The sequence below is a fragment of the Strongylocentrotus purpuratus genome, unplaced genomic scaffold (genome assembly GCF_000002235.5).
Source record: "Strongylocentrotus purpuratus isolate Spur 01 unplaced genomic scaffold, Spur_5.0 spur5_scaffold_17, whole genome shotgun sequence".
Taxonomy (NCBI): Eukaryota; Metazoa; Echinodermata; class Echinoidea; order Camarodonta; family Strongylocentrotidae; genus Strongylocentrotus; species Strongylocentrotus purpuratus.
This window is the reverse complement of record NW_022145602.1, coordinates 9,604,534-9,628,712: the sequence shown is the minus strand read 5'-3', so window position 1 is coordinate 9,628,712 and position 24,179 is coordinate 9,604,534. Positions and strand designations below refer to the sequence as shown.

Sequence of the window (24,179 nt, the reverse complement as noted above, 5' to 3'; positions counted from 1 at the left end):
AAACAATTTTTCTCTCTTAAAAATAAACTCGTAAACAATACTGCCATATCTGACATGAGTTCTTGAAATTAAATGTCATGTTTTGCTCAATTTAGTGCGCACCATAAACTTAAAATAAAGAGCACCAAATCAGTATTTTTAAGCTTATTCCCTGTTGCTAAAGAATCTTAAATTTATATTTAATAATGTGAAAAATATAAACACGAATGTTAAGAAAAAGACGACGAAGATGAAATATTAAACAAGAAACACGATTTTTTTTTTATCGAGTATGTAAGAAAGAAATTATGTCTACTAAATCTTATTTAGGCCTACGTATCATCATCATACTTACTACATGTTATGTTTACGTTTATCCTTTTGTGATGAGGCACAATAAATGTGTATATGTCTCTTTAATTGCTGAAAAGATTTTTGGAAGTACAACTCTGAAGCTAATATTATTTGGGCAATGTGTTATTGACCTATGTTTAGGTATCGGTCTTTACTTTATAAAAAGTCACCCAAACTTATAACAAAAACTATTTTGTCTTTACCAATGAGTTAATGTGTATGGTCTATGTTATACAAATTATATACTATCTACATCTAATTTTGGTAAAAGGACGCCTTTTATCGCAAAACTTTCGAGAGTAAAATTCAACTTAAGGGCAATTTAAATATCCAATTTGATATCCTATATAAATCGTGTTCGGACTACGCAAAACATTTTGTAATATTAGCACGTTTCGAGAAAAAAAACGCGATAGACATGGCTTATACAATTTTATTATGTTGATTTTCTCGAAATCAGTTGTGATCGTATTCACTAAGTATTTGTAGATGATTCACTAACAACATTTTCTTACAGGTTCCTCGCTCGATTCAACCATTAAACAATTCATCTTGTCGTCTTGAATGGACGTGCACGCGCTAGTCAGATGCGGGTAATGTCATCCTAATGGGTACCCCATTTATACACCTGGGTGAAGAGAAGCATGGTAGATACAATGCCTTATTAGAACATAAGTGCCTCCTGTGAGAGTGCGTGCGAATTCATCTATCATCCGGGTACTGCGCTAAATATATTAAATACACTGATTTATTGTACCACATGGAAGCCTTATATAGATAATAATAGCCTATATTAAGCTGGGGTATGCAGAGGGTATGGATGAGATAAAGTTAATTGAGTTGTCGCGATTAATGTTTCTTTAGAATGGGACATATGGTTATCTCATCAAGTCGGCTATCAATTAACATAAGAAAAGGGGGACCATGGGAGACCAACGGGTACCACTTATGCATTATTTGCTATATAGAGGGCGCACGTAGCTACAAGTTGTGCAGTCCTGCTTAAAGCTTACATCTAAAATATTCAACAAAGACCCTAACTAACCAGTGCACCTTTCATTCTTGAGTTAAAAAAACACTAAAATCATCATATTTACATAGGGTATGAACAATTTAGTTAACTATATATGATACAAAATATTTAATACAAAAAGTATATTTTCAATGTTACATGATTACACATAATGCAATGATTCATACAGCAATCTTAAGTTTCCATGATCATGGAAATAAAATTAAAGATACTATTGAACACTTGGGAGCGAGGGTAAGGTATCGCCTGAAATACTTAACATGGAATTCACACATGAAATAATTTTCCTACTTACTAACTTATACAAATTCCGTACCGCCGATTAAATAAGACAACGTTTTTTTTGTTTGTTGCTACATATGCTTTTTGTCGTGTACAGACATGTTTAAATAAAATTGTTAAAAAATGAATAAACACACCTTCAATCTGAGGTTGCTGTGAAGGCCCCATGCAGAAAAAATGTAATACGGAATCATTACGTAAATTGAAAACAAATTTGAAATTACACCTTTTCTATACATATTCTGAAATTAACACTGACGTTTAAATACATGAAAGTTCACAATATTTGAATACAAAATACAAGGTTTCTGATGAAAATCGACAATGAGTTCAAGTTTGCTTCATCATTTATGCTTCTATGAAATAAAAATTTAAAAATCTATGACGTGAAATGGACGAATGCTAGTGAGAGTCAGGCATGATAATGGCGCAGCTACAGCAGGAGGGAACTTGAATCCAATCCCAGATGTATTTGGTGTAACCCTTCTGTCTGACAAAGGCCGGAACCCAACTCGTTAGCTCTAAGCAGCTTGTAGTACTGATGAACGATGATCTGTAGAGAGATTTTACAAAGAGGAAGACAAGAAGATAAGATAAAGGAGAAAAGAATAACATCAAGAAGGAATAGAAGAAGAAGAAGAAGACGAAAAAGAAGAAAAGGGAGAAAAAGGAGAAAAGGAAGAAGAAGAATGAGAAGAAGAAATAGAAGAAAAAGAAGAAACGGAAATAAAGGCGGAAGAAGAAGAATGGGAAGAAGAAATAAAGGAACAAGAAAGAGAAAGAGAAATAAGAAGAATTAAAAGAAGAATAAGAAGAAAAATGTGACGAAGAAAAAGAATGAGAGGATACAAAAATGAAGAAGAAGAGAACAGCATTATGTGTTAACAGTGGCGTACGCAGGATTTTTTCAAGGGGGGGGGGGCGGGGGGGGGGGGGGGGGGGGGGGGGGGGGGGGGGGGGGTAAGAGGACATATTTTTTTTTTTTGGTCTCGAAATTTGAAAATTTGACATTTTGCTCCGTTGGTGGGGGGGGGGGGTACGGTCACCTTTCTTAGGTCAGTCGTGGGGGTAATATTTTTTTTTTTTTTAATAATTAAAAAAAAAAAAAAAAAAAAAAAATCCAAAGGGGGGGGGGGGGGTTTAGGTATTTTTTAGGGGGGTTTATACACATAAAAATAGCAAAGGGGGGGGGGGGTTTAACCCCTCAAACACCCCCCCTGCGTACGCGCCTGTGTGTTAACAAAATGTAGAGATGTTATTCAAAACATGAGATTAAGTAAGCTCTGTTGGCAGAAATAAACCCCCAAAGCAATATATTGGGCATTTTACGTGGCGAAATGAAATATGGATTGAGGTTTATACCTTAATATTTTTTAAGTAAAATTGTCACGTTATTACCCAACACATAAAATCAAGATTATATTAAAGATTACTGTCTCTCTTTACATGATGATATTATTTGATATGGTAACATTAACATTTAGAAACTCTACCATCTCAAAATGTCGACATGTTTCATATTAAAATAAAACGTAGGTGTATACCCTTGTCAACGTCCACCTACATCCATGAAAGGGGCGATATGTTGATCCTTCACCAGAATTGCCTTTTAATTAGCTTTCATCTTCTTTTTGAGCTTGTAAGAGATTACGCATTTACATATTGAACACATTGGTATTACGAGATTAAGAACGGGGTTTAAACATACTGCCCCAGTTCCTTTGACTACAATTTAAATTATATATTTCGTTTTTCGAACCCCTGTTGAACCCAGTGGACACTTTTTTTTTTTTTTGGTCTCGAAATTTCAAAATTTGACATTTTTCTTCGTTGGGGGGGGGGGGGGGTAAGGTCACCTTTTTTAGGTTAACCGTGGGTATAAAACCCAAGGGGGGGGGGGCCTACGCAGGGGGGGGGGGGTTTCGGTTTTTTTTAGGGGGGTTTACACACATAAAAATACCAAAGGGGGGGGTTTGAACCCCAACCCCCCCCCCCCCCCCCTGCGTACGCCCCTGTGATCCACAGTCCGGTGACGTATCCACTTGACCACGACATATGTGCATGTAACAATATTAGGCTTTTCTACAGAATCATCTTGGAAAAAGTTTGATTCTTTGCATCCGGCTTACCCGACTTTTCATGAACATGGGTGCATGTTTTCACAACATTGCTTGTAACCCTACAACCCGATCCGACGCGAGGACCCGATGGAACAAGCACAATGTAACAATACTGTAAAATAATCAAAGAAAGGTGAACTTACAAATTGGAATTTCCCATATCACAGGGACCTCCCTTTGATACACATCTTCGGATAAATAACCATGATTTCGGAAAGAGTTCTACAATCGTCTCATTCTGTAGCTTCCCGTGCTCTTCTATGTCCCAATAGTTAACGCTGGCACATGTCTCTTGCCTTTGTCCATTTCGTTTACTCTGTAGAATAGAAGCAGGTAAAACAAAACAGAGTATGTTAATATATACTATTAAACAAATTGTTTCTTTTTATCATCACTTTATTGATAAAATTTACACAACAGACGAGACAGGACAAAACGAAATTAATGGCGGATGCATGCATACAAATGAAATAGTTGACAAAATACAAGACGTAGAATATTAAAAGGCATTTAAAAGAATTAATTTCAAACAAGCTTCCAGATGCCATTACTTTTCTTAATGTTGGAGGCCATGATGTTGCGCTTAGTGAAAATGTTCAGTTCTTAGGGTTAACCATGGTTGAGCATTTATCTTGGAGAAATCATTTAGATGCTGTATGCACAAAGTTGTCCCGTAGTGTAGGTGTCATTTTTAGATTAAAATTTATTTTACCTGAAAAAGTGCCGATAACATTATATAATAGTATTATTCTTCCTTATTTGATATATTGTAATGTTGCTTGGGGAAACACTTTTAAGTCATATCTTGATAAGTTGAGAGTATGGCATAAAAAGGCAATACGGCTTATTACTAATTCTTATTATAGACATCCAAGTTCTCCATTGTTCCTTCGACTAAGAATGTTACCACTATTAAAGTGGACTTGTGTCGTTCAATTGCATATTGTTTATGTTTAATCTTAAGTCTATGCCTCATGAATGTACGTTAAAAGATTTATTCCGTCAGAACTCGCAAATTCATAATTATAATACACGTCAAAGGTGTCTTATTCGTCAGCCTTTTGCAAGAACAAATGTCACTCTGACCTCTTTCCATATCTCTTGCATTAAAGAATGGAACAGCCTGCCTGATGATATAAAAAATAGTACAACTCTTTCTAGGTTTAGAAGGTTATCTAAAACGTACCTACTTGAAAGACTGACTCTGACATAGTTTTTATTTGCATCTTAGTAATTTCTTATTCTGAAATGCTTTTTGACCACTAAGGACCTACTCGTCAGTGTGTTTGCTGTGTGTGTGTGTGAGTATTTGTATGTTCTATATTCTGTAGCTTAGTATTTTCATCCATTGTATAACCATACATAACATTCTTTTTACTGTAAATATATGTATTTTGTTGACTACAGGGCCCCGCTCACAAGCTTAGCTTCTAAAGGGGTCCTAAAACCATTCAGTGTATGATGTAATCAAGTTAGAATATGTTGATTGATGTACTATTACCAGTCTCTTTTTTATGTAACAGATTATATCATGCTGTGTGTGGTTCTGAATAAAATGAACTGAACTGAACTGAACATTACGTTTATTCCGATAATAATTTGAGATATATATTTCGTTATGATATACTGCCCTGTTCGGAACAATCAAGAAAAGGAAAATTATTCAGCATGTTACTATCGGCATTGTATGTGAAATAAAGCGCCTAAGTAATTGAAAATCAACTGATTACTTTCTGCCCAGGTAGCATTCTTTTGATTGTACAGTGCCAATTCATGGTCAATTTTCCAGCAGTGCATATCCCAATATTTAATAGAGCGCTTTCGCAAAGACGACGGGAGAATTCCATGCGCGAACCAGAATTTTCTCCGTCTCGTTGATTTTCACGACCGTTGTAGTCAATAATAGCGTTCGTTTCCTAAACAGGACGGAAGAGCTGTATCGCCGTACAATAGGACATTTTCGTAATGCAGCCAAATTAAATGCACAAGTCTTTGTGATGTGACGCAATACAAATTATACATTCACCTGATAAGAATAATAGTATTTCAGTATACAGAATCCGAACTGCATACATTAACTGATCTCGGTTGAGTGAATTCTCCCGTCATCTTTGCTTCCGTCGTGTTTGCGAAATCGCCCTAATTTCCACTTCTCAGACGGAGGACTCGATGCGAGATCCAACAGCGCAGCTTTAGGGACGCAACGAAAGCATACTTCTACAGCATATCAGAGTTGGCGATAGAGGGGTAATGCTTTTATAGTACAGTATGGCTTTAAGATCAAAGGTATAACAGGATGCCTGTTTGAATAATGTTAATATGTAGAGGTGTTGTAGTCTAGTTGATAAGTCACCCGACTGCAGATCAGAAGGTACGGGGTTCAAGTCCCGCCGCAGCACTAATGTCCTTTAATCTACCTTTACCACTCCTGATATGCTTGAGCGCTAGTTACTTTGGCAGCTCGGCTACGACCAGGGTAATATGTGGCGGATGCCGGCACTTTATAAATATCTATATTATCATTAGTATTAATATAATATCTAAATGCTTTCGTCATCATACCCGGTCCCCATTTCTCTCTTGGGTATTGAGTGGCAAATAAAGATAAATGCCTTCTTCATATTTCAGCAACTACATACCATTATCTCATTTGACAGAGGCTCCAGGCTGTGGGATGAGGCACGTGGTAACGTTTCCTCATCTTCGTGACGGAATGTAGGTTTTGTTGATGAAAAGGCGATTCTTCGTTCGTGCACTGCTGGGTGTTTCGTTGATTTGTGATAGAAACCACGTAATCTCCTTGTAAGGATGTGTTTTTCATTGCTACTAAGCTCTATGTTCATGTCATCTAAGTCTGTGAAAAATTCCATTATAAGTTCTGGTGACAAAGAAGAAAGAAAACAACGATAAGAAGCTAGGGAATGGCCACAACCCCTCCTCCCCTCCAACAACAGAAAAAAAGATAAGAAGAAGAACATAGAAACAACAAGATTGAAATCGATTGAAACCAGATGTTATTAATCACATGACTATTCAGATCATCGACTATTACTATTTTGGAAGTTTGATTGTTCATAATAAATGCCATTGCAACTTCCTCCAAAATCCCAATGTTGTCAGGTCGTATAGTGTTCAATGGGCTTTAAACTATGCTATTGTCACTTAAAGACCCAGTCAGAAGTGAACAAATAAAACAGATGAATTACATAACCACGGAAAGCTTATAAGCCATATATTTTGATGATAACAATTATTTTATAAAATCTCTGAAAACCCGAAGTCTAAAGCTCGAAAATCGAACGTTGTCGGACTCAACAAAGTCCAAGGAAGATTGAAATCGATTGAAACCAGATGTTATTAATCACATGACTATTCGGATCATCGACTTTTACTATTTTGGAAGTCTGATTGTTCATAATAAATGCCATTGCAACTTCCTCCAAAATCCCAATGTTGTCAGGTCGTATAGTGTTCAGTGGGCTTTAAAGACTTCAATAACGCTTTTTTTTAAACACTCACAATGCTTTTATAATATCTTACGGTATGTCAATAGTTTTTCGTTATTGATGACGATTTTCTTTCACCAATCGTATCGCCTCTGTAAATCGTACCTAAAGTGTCACAATAATTACCTTCTAATAAAATTCGTATTGCTCCGTTGTCGTATATGCACCGTGGTTTCCTGGGTTTACTCTGAATATCTGAAAAGTGATATTTTGAAAAAAAAAGTAACATATAAATTTTACATTCAAGATTTTAGGAAGATGAATTATTATTTATTCGTTTACCCTTTATACTTGTTATATGGTCACGGTTGCGCAAAAAAATGTCCTGCTGATGACCATGTCTACTTTAATGACTCATTCTTTTCACTACATAGGTCCGTCTCATGACGTTGTTTGATGCATACATGTGTACATAAATATAGTATGTGTTTGTGGGTGAGTGTGCGCGCGCGCGTGTGTGTGTGTGTGTGCAGATATTGGTGTGACCTTTCATCGTTTCTATCTTAAGATGTGGGTCCAGTGTGGTCAGAAACGGGCGAGGGTGCACAAAGGAGATTACTGATAAGGACTGTTTTTTTCTTAATATTCTATATTCAAGTGAGGTTGATTTCCTCCTATGACGATTCGTCTTGTTTATATTAAGTTTACAATACTAAAGGAAACGAGGTGACTTGAGGACAATTTGAAAGCTAACTTTAAGCTATAAGATAATAGGATTTCCATTAATATTCATGTAATTGTAATGCTCAAAGTTGAATGGGAAACAGGTTATCGAAGAAAGGGATTTGCGCGGAAATTAGAAACTGCAGGAGTCCTTTTGTCAATTTGATACATACCTTCTTTATTGGAGGACGCTTGGAAATTTGACAGGCGAGATGGAGATGGAGATGGAAATTTGTCTTCCCCTGCTTAGGAAAAACGAGAATAATTAGCTATTGAGGGATACATAAAATGTGGGAGTTGGGGAGCAGGTGAGATTAGAATACAAAGTGTATGCGTGGGTGAAATGAGAGAGAAAGAGGAAAGCAGAAAGAGATGGATAGAAACAAATAAGAAGGAATGCCGAGATAGAGATGGTGGACAAAGGAAGGAGGAAAGATGTCAAGGAGAGAACGGGAAGAGGCGGTGACAAATCATTGGTTTTTCAGTAATCTTTCGACCATGTAGTTTTGTTTAACCTTTAAAAATGTTTTATTTGAATAACTTAATTTGAGTAATGAAAACGATTTATCTTAATTTGAAGCATCCATTTACCTTTCTAGTCCACACCTTCGTAATCAGATTTTTTTTGTTAAACTACACTCTATCTTTCCTTTTTTTTCAAGCGGCAAAAAGCTTGTGTGCAATTACAGACCCTCCCACATATGTTATAACACATGATTACTGCAATACTATGAATAACATAAATCTATAAATTATGTTAGAACTATTTCGATTACAGCAGAAGCCATACATAAAACAATATCCTTTTAAAAAGGTAATCGACTGCTTTTAGAAGCTTATTATAAAAAGAATAATGTATTTTTCCCCACCTTCTCTGCGTGTTGTTGATCTACTGGAGGATTCTGGGTCAACTTGTTGACCTGGTGATGGAGAAAAAAAGAAATTGAACCTGAAATATATCATCGGAATATTGAAAATGTGAAAATGACATGCAGAGACAAAGATCATTGCACCAAAGATCATCGAGACACCGAAACATTTTTATTTTCCTCATTCAACTTGTTTCAATTTCATTTCCTTAATATGACAAATAATTTGCACGCGCTATGATACAATTTATTGTGGACTCAATATTTTTTTCATTATTATTATGTTTTATTATTTTGAAAATTGTTATTGTTGTTAATGCTATCAATATATTTTGTGTTATTATTAGTAGTATTATTGGTATTATTATAATCATCAATAATATTATCAATAGTAGAAGTATTAATAGTAGAACTAACTTTGTTTTCCACATTTTTATCAACACAATTGTGATTATTATTACTTAACTCATAGCCTGCCATAAGGCTGCATGCACGCTATTGTTATATTGCTTTGTACACGCGAGCAAGCTACTATTACTCTCCTTCTTGCATGATTGCACGCATTTGTAATATCAGTTACTGTTCATGCCCATTGGACTGTGCCTAGTGTTTTGCACGCGATATTGGTAGTACCATCGCGTTAATCCGATTATCTCGTTATAATTGTATAACAGTTATTACTGAAAAGGCGAAGCACAATAAATCTAACTGTAGCATGACTGCTTTCCAACGTCATCGATGATCCAATATATCCCATGCAGACGAGAGAAGACAAGAAAGGTGAGACGACACATTTCTAAGACGATCTGTGACTACTCGTAATTATGATTGGTTTGGTTAATACAGAAACTATAATGAGTATATCAAATGAAGAACAACTGCGCAGAATGTCTATTTCCAGATTCATTTGATTAAATATTAAATTATAACATGAATAGATTTTGAAAATGTTCTCGTAGCAGATACCGGTACAGTACTCGTGGTAAGCTTTTCATAAAGTCTGCAATTTACTCCACTCAAAAAGAAGATAATAGAACAGCTGATAACATGCGATTTGCACAAAAGACGAATTATGGCCTAGTAATGAAATACTAAGTGTTAAAGACCGTCAATACTGCTGGACCAGAAGAGATTAGACCACACAGCAAGGTCACTGACAGGTGGCTATCTCATTAATTCAGCTCTCAACTAACATAAGAAAAAGAGGATCATGGGTGACCAACAGGCACCGATCGGGGAAGTTTTCTATATAGAGGTAGCAAGTAGCTACAAGTAGGACAGTGGGGCTTTTAAATAAAATACACATATATTTTTTAATTTTTTAATTTAGTAATAAGTTTTTGACAACGCCCACTTTCATGCTTTAAGAACATGGCAGAGATATAGCATACGTTCAAAGGTATCAGTCACACCGACAAACACACTCCAAGCCGATTTTGAAACGACAGAATCCATTCAGAGTAATTTTTTGCTCGGTCTGTTGTCAGTTTGTTGTCAGTCTCGTTTGTGTGTCCCGGGTATTTCCCTCTTTCATGCGGCCATTTGCGATCACTTAAATCCGTTTTCATTAGAATTTTGAATTAAATTATCGCCAAATGGGATATTGGAAGAGAGTGCGGATAGCCGTCGACTTAAGTATTTTGTTGCTTCCTCTGCTTTTCTCCCTCTGGCTGTCCAATCACATCTATATCTCACCGTTCATGAGAAGAAAAATAAAGATAGTTCCCTCTTCTTATTAATATGATCACATCTGTGAATGAGTCAATCTGAATTTGTAATGAAAGCGTGCCTACTAGAAAACTGATAATTATCATGTTTGCTTTTTTCATGATTGATAATATGATTATAATTGTTATCATCATTAGTATAAGTATTATTATTTGTTCTTATATTATTATCATTGTTATTTTTATAATTATAAAATTATTATTTTCATCATTGCGGTTATTATTATTAATAGTATTGTTATTATCATATTATTATTGGCATTATTGTTATCATTTTTATCATCATTGTTGTTATGATTATAATTATTATTATGATTAATATTGATATCAACTAATTCCTTTATTATTGATTTACTATTTGATATTAGTTGTTTCGTAACTGTTAGGAAGGGCCCTCTTAAAAAAACATTCTGAACTCGGGCATTTCATGTCAATTTAGGGTGGCCTTTAAAAATATGTTTTCTGATCAAATTGATATACATTTATCAACAACATATTTATTTATAGTGCTATTAAAGCAAATAAACGCACTGTTCGCACCCCAGCATTAACATGTATTTGGTTTTTTCCACAATGTTCATCTTTGCCTATTAAAAATGGAAGAAACATCTAAATACGATGTTCACAGATGCACGTATTCCTCTTTTTTTTTTTACCTCTTCAAAGTTCAACGATCGAAGCAAAATATGTCTATATGTCAAGATAAAGTATGTACTCCCTTGCCCTCCCAGGGTGATGCTCTTTAAGTCGACCATGGTTGATGTGACAAATTTCTATTTTTATCTCGTTTTCTACTTTGGCTACATAATTGAAATTATCGACACAAGCTGTATATACTCGTAACTCGTGCGCAGCAGGATTTGATGACGAAGATATGTTTATGACTGTCTGGCTCTCTTCGATTCACATATTTCTGGAAAATGCTTTTTAATTCGGCCTTCATTGGTGTAACTAATTCCTATTTTTATCTCGATTTCTACTTTGGTTACATAATTTAAATTGTCTGCGTAATCGTATAGACTTATTTTTCTTGCGCAGCAGAATGTGTTGACGAAAATATGCTTATGAAATCTTCTCTTTCATGTCACATATGTCACATGTGCTTTCCCTCCTTCTATTTGTTATAATTCAATATTAAGACGTAATTCTCTGAAAGCACCGTCGTGGTCATGATGAAAGTAGAATTAGTACATCATGGATCAATATTCATACCCACCCTTCGCTTCACACCCCTGCATTGGCGTGGCGTCGGTCGCGATGTGGGGGTGGTGGGTGTTGTCTAGCGAAATGTAGTGGCACTAAAAGAAGGAAATACGGAAATAGGATGTCCGTTCACGCATAACAATTGCGATTTGGATCTCGGTGCAAAGTTCGTTTTTTTTTGCGACCGTTAACACATGTCAATTTAGTGCGAATTGGATCGCGATGCAAAGACTGATTATTTTGGGGCGACCATTCACACACAGGACGAACTCTCGCTCGATAGGAATGTAAATTGTCACAAAGCAATGAAATGGCTCTATATACCATTACAGACATTTAAGTGTTCACAGATTGTTAAAAGGCTGTCTTATGTCTTATTTTCATGGAAAAATGTTTGGGAGAATTTACTATTGCAGGGTGTCGCGCAGTTACGCTTTCAAAGAAAACTATAAATATTTTTGTGGTTTAAAAACTTTTTCATGATTTTGTTCGAGTTAGAGGGTTAGTACAGTAGAAGGAATATAATAAGTAACATTTCATACACAACTTACGCAGTTTTTGCATTAACGTTCATCAATGTTACCGAGTCACTTTAAAGATAAACTTTGGTATAATAGGATCGTATTTTGAGAGAACATTGCTATGAACTATTCTGGATTGTTTCAGTTTCAGTTTCAGCTTCATTTTTATTTTTCATTTCCAACAGAACAGTAATTATGACAAGAAATCAGATATGCAATTATATATTCAATATTATAACACATTGTACATGGTTTAAAGTTGTGAAATAGAAAGTATACATAATTATCCAATATAATGGGTTTTTGAAATTGTTTTAAAAATATAAATCCGTGGAAATGGAGGGATCCACTGAAAAGCAGAGCTTGTAAAATGTGGATCCCTCAAAAATAATGACAATTTTTGTAACATGTAAATATATCGACTTTAAGAAACATATATATACATAGATTACCCCAAAAAGTGGCCGAATAATAATACAATTATAAATCCGTAATTTGAAAACTTGTTACGATAAAGTATACTGAGCACTAGAAAGGTCAAAAGAGACAATGACGACTGACAGATAAGACATTAATATTAATAATTTTAAAAGAATATATAACACAACAGAAAATAAAGCAAAATAGAGAGAAATAGAAGAATAGAAAATGTTGCTGCGTATGTGATGGGTAAAGAATAGTAGATTGGTTGTTTGAACCAGTGAAATGAAAACAAACGCACACAAACTTCATGGGCATCATCTTCGATAAACAAAAAGCCACAGCTCCCATTTGCACATGGTGTCGGGCCTACTCACCCGGATTTCGTCACTTGTCTTTGCTAATTACTCAGCCACTATACATTTTCTACCAACAATGTCGTTAGATTCTGTGAGAATTAAATTTTTATATTTACCTGAACTCAAGTTTAACTTTAAAGGCATCGTTTAACAATGTTCAATCTGAGATGCATGGCCCAACGTGATATCAGTGTCTGTGATATAGTGTAATATTGAAGCCCTTAACAAAATTAGGCTTCTAAATATTCATGAAGTGCCTCAAGAAAGTAACAATCTATGAGTGACCGGTTTTACTATACTTATTTTCCCCATTAGACTGTAGTGTTATAAAAACCTTAAGGAAAACGAAAAATTAAATTTCGATTTCCAATCATAAATATCTTGATAATCAGACGGGCGATCGGCTTGTAAACGTCATTGTGTTCCTGACTGACCTAAAGGTTTGTAATTATCATTGTAGCGTGAGCTAAATCCAGAATTTCGTTTCAGCATCTGAGACAATGTTACCGAGCCACTTAAATGTGTGAGGAAACAGGAAATTTCAAGGTGTCAATCTGCTCATCATAGCTCTCCTGTTTCAGTTCCCTATCGCCCTCTTTCGTTGTAGAAATAACGTCTTCTGACAATAGGCTTTTTTACTACAAGAAATCTGCACTGAGAACTTATTGCAACTTAAGCACATCAGCACAGAAATGAAACCATTCAAAATCTACTACGTGCGTATTTTTGCAAATGGTGTGATTGGGGGTAGGGAGTAGAGGAGCACCCACCCCAGGCCCTGGGGAGGTGTGTCCGTAATAAGGTCCTAAATGCACGGAGGGCGGGTTTGGGTATAATGAACAAGGGGGAAAATGTAGGGCCTTCTAATTTTCGGCGTTTAAATTACTGCCGGCTTTATTTTCGCGCGACCAGTAGGCGTAATATCATTCAACAAATGGCATCGTTAGAGCTCACCGGCTCTCAACGTTAATCTCCATGAAAACCCAACGGCATGAATGAATTAATCAATGGAGTTGTTGCTCTTAGTATTACACTGTTAGAACAAGTATTACAATTTTTAATCAAGTTGGTTAAAATTTTAATCAACCACGGATTACCAGGTGAATCACACAATCGTTGGTTAAACTTTAACCAACAGCCTGTTGATTAAAATTTAACCTGTGGTTGATTAAAATTTTTAATCAATTATTGGTTAAAAAAATTTGCTCAATGTTGGTTAAAATGGTGTTGATTAAACTTTAACCATTTGTTGATTAAAACTTTAATCTTTTGTTGGTTATTTATGCTTTGTTTGGGGCTGATTCACATGTTGTTGGTTAAACTTACTTGGGTCGTTGGTTAAAATTGTAACCATTGTAGGTTAATTCTTTTTGATTCACACGATGTTGGTTAAACTTTAGTGGGTTGTTGGTTACAGTTATAACCCCTGTTGGTTAAACTTACGGGTGTTTGGAGGTCTTATCCTCGTGTTTGCAGGTAAGAAATTGTTTAATATGATTATCATCAATGCTAAGATTGGAAGGAAGAAGTGAAATAAGGTTCTTGCTCAAATTAAAAACGCTTTGTGTCCCGGCCCGTAGGTTGTAGCTCAGCCAGTAAGTGTAACGGATGACCTACCCAAATTGCATGCATGAAGACGTTTCACTTTATGATGACATCTTATTTTATATTTAATTGTTTTAAACAATTAGATACAATTAGATTTAAAAAATAAGATTATTTTTCATGCATGCAATTTGGGTAGGTGATCCGTAATAGGCCCACACTTCTCCTTCTTTAATTGGGTCTGCCTCCTTCACGGTTGAAGATTCTTGCAGACTGATGAGTGTGTGTGTGCTTACGTTATTAGCCAGGTGCACGGTGCAAGTAAAATGTTACTTATTGGTTGAGCTACGTCGGGAGCTACGTACAGCCTAGGGGACACAAATCGTTTTTGATTTGAGCAAGAACCTTATTTCACTTCTTCCTTACAATCTTAGAATTGATGATGATAATATTAAAATAATTTCTTACCTGAAAACACGGAGATAAGACCGTCCAAACCCCCATTTCCTCAGCGTCCTCGCGACAACCTCCATTGTTAATTTTGTCGCACGCGTAAACTGCATGTACTTTGCATGTACTTTGTATGTCGAGCGATCGCTAGCTACGCGCTTCGATATCGTTCTGTTGGGTCATGTGACCAGTACTTTAATCAACATTGATTAAACTTTAACCGGAAGGGGGCTATCATTACTGTCGGAATTTTGTTTTTAATCCATGCTGGGTTACAATTTTTGCAAACGACTTAGACTTAACCAACATAGGTTAAAAGGAATAATTTTGATCAACACTGTTTTTAACCAACGCAAGATTAAAAGTAAATTTTAATCAACACTACATTTTTAACCATTGTTGAGCGTTTTTTAATCAACAATTTTTTAACCCGCATTTTTTAATACTTGTTTTAACAGTGTAATTTCGAGGGGTTTACTTGTAAATGGGCTTCTTAAATATTAGCTTGCAATTTTGATATACAATTATAACCGATTTGTGCTTACTTTTTAACCATTTACAAGCAGCAAATTATGCTACCAACGATGCAATTCATAAAAATAACACTCTCGAAATTTAACCTAAGCCAATTTCAGTGGCTTTGTACGTCACTTTTTTAAATGTGTCAACATTACAATGACATACATATATATCGCAATTAAAACATTATTTGTATTGAAATTGCCGTTAATTGTACGAAAGTAGTTATGACCGTGTTGCACTCGTGTCTAATGTACAACTTATTTTTTGTTCATAAAGAAAGTTAATCCAAATGAATTTAATTTTGATAATTGCACACTTTGAAAATATTTAATACAATAAACATGTGAATATGAAATATATTTTTTGTTAACCGTTTAATGAAAGTTTTACATCTACTAGATGGAAGTTTCTAAAAGACAAAGAAAACCGTACATGCCAGGATGGACAATGAGTAGTAAATACATTTTAAAAACACATAACCGCTGTGTTCATTTTTTAAAGAAATATTGACAAAAGCAAGAGGTACCTCAGTGGCAGATTAAGGGGGCACAACACAAATTAGCTTTCGTTAAATAAGTAAACCTCACTTTAATTGAAAAAAACATGACCATAATAAGTTAATACTTGTGACTTGAAATCACTGGTGGGTTTTAGGGGGTACATATTTGCTCTGCCCCCTCTTGAAAGAGAATAATAATAATAATAATAATAATAAAAATAATAATTTGTTAAAGTCTTTTAAAGAATATGACCAACATCCCCTCCATAATTTCTAGGATCTTCCTTTTCTCTCTTGCGTTTTCTTTTTTTATCAAGGGATCAGAGCATTCTAGGGGAGAAAGGCACCTACAAAAAGTTCTTGATCCGCCCCCGTTTTAAACAAACCATTCTCATTTTTCCGTTTTTAAAACAACCGTAGTGATTTAAAGACAAGCTAATTAGTGAATCTTCACAAGAGGCAAGAAATCAGATATTTACCAGCTTGACATAAGGCTGCTGCAAATACTGCAAATATGAAGGCTCCACATAAAGGTATGCATCCACACCGTAAATCATTCATGGTGAAGTGAAAGATGCCTCTTTTAAAGGGCTAGAATGCACTTTACAGTCAAAGAAAACTCGCGTTTATCAAAACTCCAAACATATGAATTGAGCCGGTCTTCAACGAGGATCGAAATTTGTCCGAAAGCTCTTCCCTGCATCAAAGTTCACTGGGTAATCTTCTTTGTTTAATCGCCCGCACTTCCTCGCGTCGTCACTGACATGCCGGCTATACGCAACGCATCTTCGTTGACAAGAAGAAATAAAAAGAAAATGGACTAATCGAAAATCTGTGACAGATCCACCAACATACAGTGGCTAATGAATTAAGCGCACATGTACCGGTACTTATATCTCCAGGCTGCCACCAAGACCCTGCATGAAGAAAGAAATTAAAAGGAGGCGTGGAGCATCTTTGTTGTCATGGTGACACCATCCACGCCGCTTACGGCGAGAACCTGTCGTTTGTCTCATCCCTTTTACTTTGTCGACTGTGCTAATAACATATATGAGGATTTGCCTTACAGACATTCGATTGGATGAGAATCCCTTTTATTTGCTACGTCTGCTAAATTTCCATTCTGGGAGTTTAACAATTATTTATCGCAACAGGCATTGTATACTCAGTATCAGTTTTTTAAATTTTAATTATTAAGTGCAATTTTCATGATGATTAATAATTAACACCCCAACTTTATCTGTCGAATGTCACAGATATGATAGAAGAGTGGGCAAAACCAAACCCTAATTTGCATTACATGTAGAACATACGCATAGCTAAAACATTGGATAACTGACATAAACTTTATTTAGAATCTGATATTGAATATAAGTAGAACCGCAAATATATATATATATATATACGGAGAATCATGGAGAATCATCCGGCATGCCCAACCATACTCACCCAGAACTAATCGCTGTAACCTCTGCCTTTGCGAAAAGAACCACATCATCACTGCTGAGAAATCCACCATCCTGAACTCTAGAACCGAACTCATTTCCACATGTAAACATAAGAGAAAGTTTCTATTCTCTGAATATGGTTAACCCCCCCCCCCCCCCGTACCACCATGACCTTTCCCCTTACACTTAAACCACTTAATTCCACTATTGTATTATTGCGTTCATCCTTACTTGGGTATTATTTGTGTCTTTTGTATTCTTGCCTGACTGCACATGAGTGTTTTTAACATTGCCTTGTATAAAATGTATTTCGTTGCTGATGAGCCTTCGGGTGAATCAGACTGTACAACTCTTACCAAATACAGTTTAACTTTTCCAACTTCTATAATATATATATATATATATATATATATATATATGTTTGCTGAAATGAAAGGAAAAATCCGGCCATTTGTAAGAGATTGGTATAACTGAAAGGTCACGTTAGCCTTCTCTATTGCTGTTAATCAGGGCAGCGAAACCGCGGAATGACAGTGTGCGCAGTAAAGGTAAGGATGTAATAACATGTAGCAAGTTAAATATAGAAGCCCACCGTCATGACCGATATTATAGCATGAAGAAAAAAAAATATTTCGAACCCTTGAACTTGGGGTGTGCAAATGACCCATTTTTAGTAAGGTTCGTGCAGGCCTGGTACATTTGTTTCCAAGTGATTTCTTTTAAGCCCAACAGATTTCTGTTTGTTCATTTTTGAAAGTCAAGGGCAACGTACTTCAGGCATCAGTAGGGTGATATATATTTCTTTTGGAACAACACGGAAAGTATTTTTAAATTGTGCTGTCACACTTTATGTTTTTGTTTTACTTTCACAAATTGGTTACGAATACACGTACACTTTGCTGTCTCCGGATTTTGATGTTAAGACATTTTACTTCTATACAAACAACAGTTTGCATATATTAGCAAATCAATGAGTAGAATAGCATATTCAGTTTAAGCTAAAGTCCCAGCGGTTTTGTGTCTCGTATTCCCAAAAATATAGAAAATATGTACTATATAGTTATAAAATGAAGAAAAAAAATGAAATTAAAATCCTTGATGGTTCACTTCTTCATTTTGATTTTTATCCTACAAATCATTTTTTAATCATTATTTGTATATTACTGCGACGGAGGATTATCACAATAGAATTCATGATTGGTTTCATGTAACCATGTACATATATATATATATATATAGACATACGTATATTTGTACATTTTGTTGGTATTTTTTTGAGATTCTTTCACAAAAGTTGAGTTTCCAATCAGCCATTCATGATATTTATGGAATTATGAATTGTAACAGTTTTGTTACGGATTGACCCCAAAGTTACGTATCATATGATTGATTTGTAAATTAAATTTTATCAAAATGTCAACAATATTCTTTGTTCAAAATTGTAAATTATCTGGGAATTGTTCAAACATATTATTGAACTTACTCTGGGATATAGGGTATCCTATACTCGTCGAATGTACATCATTAAAATGGAAGAGTATTCATATAATTTCCTTTCCAGAACCTGTCCTTTTAAAAGTCAGACCTTACTATGCAGAATTAATTGCAACATAAACACATTTTTGTTAAAATAAACGTACCTCCTCGAAGCTTTAAGCCGTCAGAATTGGTTTCATCGGTAGCAACTCCGTGTCTCTTCCGAATTGAAGGTGATAACCAAGGCGCTTTTTTTCTCGATCAGTCGAGGACGTCAAATGCAGACTCTTGTTTGGGGATATGAATTGCAATTGGGGTAAGAGGGTCGACCTCACTTAAACTCATTTTATTACGAGGAGACAAGGTCAATGATATCCCAGAGCCGTACTTACTCTCTAACAAATATCTTGATGCATGTATATGTAGAGAGAGAGAGGGAAAGGAAAGTCCAGACTTCTGCCCGGAGTGCGAGAAAATACACACAAATACAAGAAATGATGATGCTCCGTACACGAAGAAATCGTTTTTAAAGATTTCCGCAGTCAGGGCCATGTCAAGTAATGATTGTATTTGAATTTGAAAAAATTCTTGTCATGCATCAAAATTTCCCCATTGAATAATCCAAGGCGCAAGGAGAGGGGACGCGAATAATTACCTCACAAAGAAAAAGAAGGTAGCAAGTAAGAACACACACGTATGGCATATTACGTCATAAAGAGACCGAAGGAAGACAGATAAGCAAAGTACAGGAGACAGGACGTGAATAAATACGTCAGTGAAAGAGGACGAAAACATATAAGACAAAGAGAGAGAAAGAGAGAGATAGAGAGGAAGCCAAGATATAAAAACAAATTAGAGAAAAAACGGGTAGATGAGTGGAAAGCTCATTGAGTCCATCGGGTTGGAAGCAGCCCAGTCGGTAGGCGATTTGTACTTATCGGAGCTTCCCGGCGTTGGCCATCCCTATTGCCATATTATCTAACGATTCCACAGACCTTAAAGGGATAGTTGAGTTCTTGTTTTGATCAAACAAAGATGACTTTGTCATTTAAATTAAATTGTTCTTTCCAATTTGACACTCAGTTTTTCATTATCTCACAAAAAATATTTTGTATAGCGCTCTCTGCAAAAGAACTCGACTATCCCTTTAATGTTCTCGATAGTATGACTCAGCAAATTGAGGTGGTGAGCTACGGGTAGTCTCGGGGTGCGTTATTTTCTTCTGTGGCACAGATTGGGGCTTTTGTTTAAAAGGGGGTCTTGATTTAACCCTAACTCTAACCCTAACCCTAAACTTTCCAATAGGCTCAACACGCACCTAACCCCAATCTGTGCCACTGAAAAAAATAACGCTCCAGGGGGATGTTTCACAAAGATCCTAAGTTGAACTTATCTCTAAGTTGGACTTAAAAAATATGGAAAGCCATTAGCATCTTTGAAAATATTTTGTAAAAGTTATTTTGAAAGGCATTAATTGTTTATTCAAATTATTCATATTGTCTATCATCAAGGAGATTTCATGTTCTGGATGTGGAATTCATAAAAAGTCTAAAATACTTGAATTTCTGCTTTTGAATATATTTAATTTTAAGACTACAATGGCTGTCCATAATTTTTAAGTCCAACTTAGAGTTAAGTTCTACTTAGGATCTTTGTGAAACACCCCCCTGGGGTCCTTAGTTTAAAAATAAACTTTAGTTCTGGTAATGAATCCAACAAAACTCACAACGAATGTTCAAGATTACAAATAAATGATCTACACTGTTGCTCATAAACTTGGAATATTTTGCTTTTTCCCCAATAATATTTATGGAATTATTTTGACAATTATTTATCCTAATAGATTTAGATGATAGTATAAATTTAAATTAATAAATATTTGCCAGTGTGTGTTTTGCCTGACTGCTAAAGCATGTGTATGCTACTATGCTCATCAAATAGGGGACCTACGCACTTAAGTCATAAATGAGCCATAATGCATGGCCGTACAGAGGATTTTTTTCTGTCGGAGACCGGGGGGGGGGGGAATTCAATGAATTATTGAACATTTATTGCATTTTATTTTCTTTTGTTTGTGTGTGTGGGAACTGCCCCCTACCCTAGCCCCCACTGCGTACAGTCATGGTTCAGTGGCAAAGCAATGGCCTCGTAACTGTGAGGCCCCAGGATCAAAAACCGTGTCGATGTGCTATATTAGTGCCCTTTTGTGGGGCCATTAATCCTCATAACTGTCATTTATGACTTAAGGGCGTAGGTCCCCTAGTAGATAAGCATAGTAGCATACACAGGTTTAGCAGTCACGCAAAACAAACACTCGCAAATTATTATTCAATACAATCTGAGAATGTATACTTTTATCTAGATCTATTAGGAATAAATCATTGTCAAAATAATTCCATGAATTGGGGAAGAAAAACAAATATTCAAACTTTATGAGCAACAGTGTATTTTATGCCAAACGTTTTTGGTAGTAAATGTGTAGGGGCTGAGTAATGAGCCTAGAGAGATAAGGGAATCAAGGTATGTAGGCCCGACACCATGTCACTATGTACGAATGAGAGTTGTGGGTTTTATTGAAGATGATTTCCAGGGAGTTTTTGTGAGGTTTTTTTTTATTTTGCTGGTTCAAATAATCTACTGCAGGATAAACAATCCAGATTGAATTATGGCCATGTTCTCTCGACATACAATGCTCATGCCAGCGCTCAAGATTAGCTTTGATGGATCTCAAACAGTGACGGATCGGGGGGGGGGGGCTGGGAAGAAAACAACAGGTAAAAACACGTTAATATTACCTTCATTTGGAGACGGGCCCCTCCCCTGGTGCTCAAGGGGGGGGGGATTTTAAATTTCCGAGGGGATAAAAAAAAAGAATAGTGCTCTCGGATATTAGTGTCTGTTAAGCGTCTTTTTAAAAATGTGTGAACTCATGAGCAAGTAAAGATTGGTGGAGAATGAGCTTTTCTTTTTTTCAACACCTCTAAACAATCGTTACACAATTAAACCAGATCTGCTTTTCACTTTATAATTGTAGAGAGAAGATTGAAGATGTTTTTTAAATGACCGCGTCAAACATAAATTGGACAATTAAGTGTCATCTGAAGATCGTAAGTTAACCTTCGGGGACAAGGGGTTGCAATGTAACTGGACAAGAAGGGTAAGTTCATGTGCTGGGTTTCACTGCAAGCTGAATTGATATTTATTTCTTCTCAAGGTCGTCAACATGAGGTCGGGGGTGTGCGCTAGTGGTCATATTATATGCTGCAGGCAACATGCGAAAGCAAGGAAGGTCTACAGTTGATATCAAGAACGATGGAACGTGTCTAGAAGCAGAATTATATTAGCCTCATTCGTCTTTCGTACCATTCGACAGCAAATATTATTACTAGAAGGTCGATTCAAACGTATATCTTTTTCCCCTGTCGAAACTGGTGATTGGAAGGTTGGTTGAACACTCAGCTTGAAGTAGGAGGAGTATCCGCCCACCGATTCGAGATTCTTCCTTTTGAATGCCTGATCATCTGGAAACGAAACGACGGATGGAAATATGAATAGATTGACTTTGACTATAGGTGTTTACACGATTGGTTGTGCCCTAGGGGACGCATAGTCCAGTTTCTACTTCACCCTTTTAGTTCAAAAACAGCACGGGCTTTCTTATGAATATATGAATGACTCTCCCTCTCTGTAATGTATTAAGCTGATATTGAATTATAGAGTGCTATCGAACATATACACGTGGTCTGGCCAAGAATCGGGTTATTACATCAAGTAATATACGTACAATATATATATATATGTATATATCGTTGTATATATATAAATTTATACACACCATGAACAAAAAACACACACACAGACACACACATACATATATATATATATATAGAGAGAGAGAGAGAGAGAGAGACAGAGACAGACACAGAGAGACAGAGAGAGGGAGAGAGAGAGACAGACAGACAGACAAACAGAGAGAACACAAAAAGGAAAAAGAGAGAGAGGGCCTATTCCCCCCTGTCGTTTTTTGTTGTTGTTGTAATCCTGTCTTTTTTTTAAGTTCCCAATTCAGTTTCTAGTCTGTTTCGCATGATGGGAACGTTAAATAGCGGGATGAAATCCGACGTGCCTCCAGTATTGAGATGATTGCTAGATGGCCTTGAACATGGGCATTCTCAAACCCTTGCATATTAACACATTGATTTATATAACATTTAATTCACTACAAAGTACAATTGATCTCAATTTAGAAACACTTCATGACATTTTGCCAGATAGGTTTTATCAATTTACTCGGGGACATATGTTAATCACTAACAAGCATTGCATTATTTTGCGCCAATCAGACATGCCAAGAAAATGGATGGGTGACCTTGATAAGAACCTGTAAGTGGTCATGAACTATGAATCATGAATAGCCTATTACAATTATACGGGCTACATTGAAAGGTTAACGACCTGTACTGACGGCTTGCCGGCTTCAGTATCACGTTCAGATGACGTTGAGAAGTGGGTATGCGAAACAGTTAATACGTGAACATGCACGTGTGCTTTTCGGAAACGGTGTCGCAACAATTTTCCGAGGCGATCAAAGAGTTTTAGAAATGATTAATTTTCTTTAGACACTTTCATTACTTTGCTGACATAATTTGTCTACTCTCTTTAATGTCATCCACCGCTTGCAATATCTTAAATCTAGTGCGAATTATAAAGCCGTCGATTTGTTTTAAAGTTTTTTGTCCATCTCTAGTACCCTAATCCCCGTGATGAAAGTATTATGCCTAATTTTAATTGTATGCAGTGGTCCCACAACACTTCTGTCTTTTCGAGGATATTTTCAACCTATATCACACCCAGTTAAATGTAATTGTACAAAGAAAATGGGGATTTCCTGGCTTAAGTGCCTGCGCTTTTGTTTCTATGAACGTCGCAAAAGTAGAGGACCGAGATTAATCTAAACCGCAAATCAACGTAATCAAGGCAATACTTTGATGCTATTAATACTTGAGTATTCAATTGGAGCAAAGGGGATTTCAAAAGCTTTGTTTCTCCCTTGTTGTCTCTGTTTAATTGGGTTAAATGCCATTTTTCATTTTACTTCGGAATATGACACGATGATTCTTTGCTTTCCTTCTTATTTTTTGGCATTCGAAAGGATTCACTCGCTTTTGGAGAAAAAATGAGGATTAAAAGGAAAAGGCTTCTC

The 24,179-nt window shown here is 35.9% G+C and overlaps 1 protein-coding gene across 1 annotated transcript; it reads right to left on the bottom strand.

The window, feature by feature from the left end:
- Positions 1-418: 418 nt before the first annotated feature.
- LOC105437126 lies at positions 419-19,235 on the bottom strand. The gene is made up of 7 exons (XM_011663394.2): positions 19,141-19,235; positions 8,807-8,857; positions 8,111-8,179; positions 7,401-7,469; positions 6,408-6,646; positions 3,912-4,084; positions 419-2,201 (listed from the first exon to the last, which is right to left on the bottom strand). The coding sequence occupies exons 5-7, from the start codon at positions 6,636-6,638 to the stop codon at positions 2,051-2,053; spliced, it is 555 nt and encodes a 184-aa protein (XP_011661696.1). The 5' UTR covers positions 6,639-6,646; positions 7,401-7,469; positions 8,111-8,179; positions 8,807-8,857; positions 19,141-19,235; the 3' UTR covers positions 419-2,050.
- Positions 19,236-24,179: the final 4,944 nt, after the last annotated feature.